The 5,705-nt window shown below is 40.1% G+C and overlaps 1 protein-coding gene across 1 annotated transcript; it reads left to right on the top strand.

Annotated features, from left to right (window-relative positions):
* The first annotated feature begins 2,123 nt into the window (after positions 1-2,123).
* Positions 2,124-3,120, top strand: LOC115725842. Its single transcript, XM_048284306.1, has 3 exons — positions 2,124-2,292; positions 2,334-2,722; positions 2,941-3,120. Exons 1-3 carry the CDS (start codon positions 2,124-2,126, stop codon positions 3,118-3,120), a joined length of 738 nt encoding a protein of 245 aa, XP_048140263.1.
* Positions 3,121-5,705: the final 2,585 nt, after the last annotated feature.

A 5,705-nucleotide genomic window follows, 5' to 3' on the forward strand; every position in this document is an offset into this window, starting at 1 on the left:
GCAAGAAAGGTCGTTGCTACAATCAGTCTTTTATATTACAGACCCTAGCTTGTCTGGAGGAATGCTGCATTAACTGAAGAAGTGCTACCCTATAATTATTTAGGGCTTATTTGGTAACGTTTCTGTTTCCTTGATTCTGTTCCTTGGAACAACAAGAAATTAGAAAAATGTTTGGTAACGCAAATAATTCTGATTCTGATTCCGATCCTGCTCTCGGGAATACTTTTAGACAAAAAATAAGAACAAAAAAAAAGTTGGTTCTCCAAAAAAAGAACATTTTTGATAATAAAAAAGGCGACAATAGTTTTCTCTCACTTTTGTCGGGGGCCCGCAACTTGTGGGCCGAGTAACCCTAACTCGGTCCAGATAATTTTTTTTAATAAAAATTTCAATTTAATAAAAAAATAACAATAAAAAAATTAGAACATGATTAAAAAATCCAAAAAATGGAAAATTCATGAACATCCTAAAAAAATTGGAAAAAATCAGAAAAAATTCTAAAAATTCCAAAAGAAATTTCAAAAATTAGGAGAAGAGTCATTTCAACTGGCCAATCATATTCTTACATGATTTTGCCTTCTGATTTCTCCCAAATGACGATTTTACCCTTTAGGGGAAAATCATTCCGAAAAATCCCGAAAATTCTCAACAAGTAGGAAATGGGTCAATTCAACTAGCCAATCCTGTTTTTGGTCATTTTGCCTTTTGATTTTTCCTAAGCCTTGCTTGATTTATTGCTGGAGTACCATGCTGCATCAATGACCATTCGCATGGTATCCAAGGGTAAAACCGAGCTACCTATGTGGCGGAGATGTAATGTATTCATTTTGAGCAATAAAAGACAATCAAAATCACCTATTTCATTCTTGGCATATGCATAGCCTCACGGGAAGCATGTAAAACAACAATTTTAGCGTATTATCCTTCCAAGGAACAAATCTGAAACATCCCTATTTTGGCCTAAAAAATGTTATGGTGCAAGAGGAAAGTCATCAAATGTGATTATGTAATTATTTGATTTAATTGATAAATTGGGAAGAGAAATTATTTTCTAGAATAGAAATTTTGTGCAGTTACCAAATGCATTTCTGTTTCGAGAATAGAAATTTTATGCAATTACCAAACGCGTTTCGATTCTCTAAAATTCATCTAGGGAACAGAATAAAATAAATTAATTCTAATCGTAGTCGCTTTTTTGGAATAGAAACGTTATGAAACATGCCCTTACTAATCATCGAACACATGCGCTATCCTATTTCTTGAACTGACTGATCTATTCAGATAAAACACATTTTGTGCAACTTGAGGAGCATATGTACCGCATATCAACTGTCACTCAGAAACTAATTTCTAAGTTAGCTAATGTATAAGAGAGACTAATTTCACAACAGGGATTGAATAGTTTCATCAGCATCTTACAAAGTATAGCAGGAATAAACAACCGGCAAGCTAATAGATACAAGAGTTTAATTTCTAAAGGGTTTTTTTTTTTTTTGGTTAAAATTCTCTGAAGTTGAAGAGCAGAAATTTACTACGTTTCCTCCAGACGAATATGTCTGTGAGAACCCTTTTGGAGTGCCATTCAGCGTTCAACAGCTTCATGGACTGAATGCATGAACAAATATTTGATTCATTGATGTATTATTTGACCGGTTTTCGTTTTGACCAATCATGTCTTATCTCTTCATGATGATAACATCTGATTAGCAACCGTTGACTCTTCATTTGTTTCTGCCTTCTTCTCTTCTCTACGTTCATTACCAATTTGGCCCTTCACGCGTATAAATGCCATCCAATGGACCTACCCAGTAAACCGCATTACGTGTATCTCACCTTCCTCTCTGCGACCGAAAGAACGACCACAGGAAAGAGTGAAACCGACAGATACATTAGAGGCAATCGAGAATTCCAATGAGATGAACTGTGAAACAACGAATATGGAAGAGTGAAACAATGCGCGCGGTCTTCACTGTCTCATTGCCTTCCTCCAAGCCCCTTAGACTCCCCCATCCATGAACGTTCCAATGAGATGAACTGTGAAGCCCCTATATAAACACTTAACAGCAACATCGACTCATCAGTCACCAAGAAACTTAATAGACTCTGCTTACCAAAAGAAGATAATGGAGTCAACTCCAAAGTTGCAGTTGAAGCTGGTGATCGACAAGAGCAAGCAGAGAGTGGTTTTTGCGGAAGCAGGAAAGGACTTTGTGGACTTCCTCTTCCATGTCCACACCTTGCTGATTGCGACTCTCACGCACATACTTGCTGGAAAAGCTGACTCCGTGGACGGCAGCTTAGGCAATCTTAACAAGAGCATTTAGGGCTTGCAGGATGTGTACTTCATGATGCCCGGCCACAAGCAGAACCTCTTGGAGCCCGGTTCCCCTACCGTGGTCCAAAGATTGACCTCCCGTTTACTCTTTTGTTGCCTAGCGATTCATCATCTTCATCACGCAAATCCCACTGCTACATGTGCCCAACTAAGCATTGTGCTTATAAGTACGGTATAAAGGTCACTGACGACACTTCTCTGACATGTCCTGGAGTGGATTTCATTGAAGTGCCAGTCGGGGAGACTGGTTACGTGAAAGAGCTGGTGAAGTATGTGGTGATGGACGATCTGGTGGTGAAGCCAATGACTATTGGCTCGTGCATCGTCATGTTGAAGGACAAGGCTGTGATGATTGAGGACAAGTTTGTTAATTTTGGGGTGGACGAGGTAAAGCCAAATCCAACTGCATTTGTTTTCCTGGCTAGTTCTTGGGTCGTGCTCTTTTCACCTTTCACCACATGTATGGCATTTCGTTTCTTCCTCACAGCTAGACTAAAGAGCATTGAAACAAATTCAGACGTCATAATTCCTTTAAAGTCGTTTTCAGAATCTACAGTATGTTTGGTCCACAACAGTTGTTATCCCTTTGGTGGTTTCCTCGGCAGGGAAAATTGCTGCTGGAGGCATCATTACAGTCCAAGACAGTTCTAACCGATGTCTTCCTTGGCAAGAAAAGCCGAAATGATGTTGCTACAATCACTCCCATGTTTTACAGATCCTCGCTTCTCTGGAGCAATGCAGTAATAACTGAGGAATTTGAACGCTGCCCTATGATTATGTACTAATCATGTAATTGTTGCACTTATCTCGTACATGTTTTCATTTTCTATCGATTTGGTGAAACCGACAGATACATTAGAGGCAATCATACGTCTTATCACTCAGAAACTAATTTCCGAGTAAGCTAATATATGTCAGAGCAGCTAATTTCTCGATGGGCATTAAGTGACTTCATCAGCATCTTCCAGTGAGATAATACACGAGAGGATAGTTTCTGAAAATGAAGAGTAGCGTTTCCCTGATCTTTCCTCTTGCTGAATATGTCTCCGAGAACCGTTTTGGAGTGCAAAGAAGCATTCAATAGCTTTATGGCCTGAGCAACGATCACACAGCACAAGACAAACTACGAAAGGGATACTTAAGAAAGGACACCGGCCCGACGGCTGCTTTTTTTTGCAAGTTTAGAATTTTACATCATGTTTGTAAGAAACTGTAATAGCAATATTGCAGTAGCTCACAGAATCAGAACTTGACCAGGAATTAGTCCGAATTGTCGAAGACTTCTGGTCATATAAGTTGAAGAATTATCGTGGGCGACAGGTCGCAAAGAATATTAACTTTAGAGACTCAGGAGATGCGCTTAGAGGATGTGTGTTCCCTGTAATTAGAAAGGAATATTTAGTTTCTTCTTTCATATGTCTGAGCATTGATGTGCTCTTAGATGATGGGATAACCAAACTTCCCAGCCGAAGTTGATCACCTTCTCTTCGATATCCCCGATTTCCTTCACATCGAACCTGTGGAGGAGAGCAATGGAAGGGATAGTGGAAATGGGCTTCACAACCAGATCATCATCCATCACCATAGACACAACAACGCCTCTCACAAAAACCACACTCCCCGCCGGGTACCTTGGCCAAGGATGCAGCATCGGCAGTTGGTCCTGCAAGCCATGACAATTTTGTTGCTCATCGCATTGTTGCAACCAGGACATCTCGTAGAACGGAATCCGTCACACAGCTACGTAATGAATTGCCTTGACCGAAACTACTACAGGAAAAAAAAAGGAAGGATGAGTGTACAAGTTAATTGGCGCTAAAGGCAGAGCTTCGGGCAACAATGAGTGCAGAAAATCTGAACTGAAGCTCAGGTTGAATGTATGGGTCGCTGAGATTCTAGACACTCGCATAAAGGTTTGCCAAAGCCAACCTCCAAGCCTGTTTTATCAAGAAGATTCATAGTACTTCCGACTGGCATAGCCAGACAATGGAAAAGGAAATCCCCAAAGTCGTTTCCGGCTTCGGCAAAGAGCACGGTCTGGCTTCTCTTGTCAACAAGAAGCTTCAAACTCATCTTCTCGGTTGCTGCCATGCTCGGCCTTCGTCTGTTAACTGTACGCTCAATCTAATTTTAACCCATACTTTTATTAATACACGAAGTAAATCAGGCCGCCGTTTGGTTACAGAAAATTAAGATCCCATCCAACTCCATGACTCTTCAAAAAGTGAGAGATTCATCGCAATGCTAATAACACATAGTGAAAGGAGAGGGCAAAATGTTGCAAATCAATTGTGCCGAATTCTTCCAGCATCTTATTTTTCTATGATCCTTGCTCTGCACCTATTTATCTCTAAGGGAAAGTCCAAAAAAAGTCATAAACCCATTACATTGTTATTAATTTGGTCCTAAACATTTTAATTGGACCAATTTATTCCTAAATATTTTTTTGCATAAGTATCAATTGAGTCAAGCCGATTAATTTTTGGCTGGAAATCGTTAACATAGACGTCGGCCATCCTACGTGATACGGTCAGTCTTGACATAGACATTTTTTTAATATTATTTTGAATTTCATATAGTTCTTCTTCCTGGTTCTAATTCTCTCCATGAAGTTGAAGACAAATGACGTCAATTGAAGCGAAGTACTGACGAGAATCGATAATCAGGGCCTGGTGATGGGGGGAAGTGAAATTAAGCAAACGGGCTGGTTTTCGCCGGCCAAGACAAAGGAAAAAGTCAACTAGTCCTTTTGATTTGCACCTTTCCTTCTGAATCGAGTCGTTTTGATCAGTGCAATTGAACCCTCTAGCGCGTGCAACTTGAGCAAGCGAAACATTTAATCATCAACTGCTAGTTACACTATTAAAATCTAATCGAAATAGAAGGAGAAAACAGATGATTTTACATTATGAAGTGTAAGCTAAGAAGAGATTAACTAAAAAGAAGAAAATTGTAGGAAAAGTGATACTTTGCCGCTGTAGGCTCGTCCGTGATTTACACAACATCAAATTTTATGATCAAATTGATCGGACCATCTCGGTTGATGTCCTCGGGCTCCGGTGGCTCGGGCTAGGACCGCTGGCATGCGGATTGTTCGACCCCCAGCCGGGTTTATCCGACGGTCCCCGCTCTAAGCTTTGATCCGCTTGATCACACCAGACCATCACAAATGCACCCTATGTATTTTTCTAACCAAGCTGGACTTAGAGAGAGAAAGAGAGCGCAATCGTCAGATGGTCTCAGTGGAAAACGAGAGAAAATGGGGGAAGTACGGAAAAGTTTGCTCCTTTTTTTCAGGATAAGTAAACGTGCAAAAGTTTCATTCGCATAACACGAATGGTTTATATATACATATATCTAGCTAGCGCAA

Source organism: Rhodamnia argentea, chromosome 8 (genome assembly GCF_020921035.1).
Source record: "Rhodamnia argentea isolate NSW1041297 chromosome 8, ASM2092103v1, whole genome shotgun sequence".
Taxonomy (NCBI): Eukaryota; Viridiplantae; Streptophyta; class Magnoliopsida; order Myrtales; family Myrtaceae; genus Rhodamnia; species Rhodamnia argentea.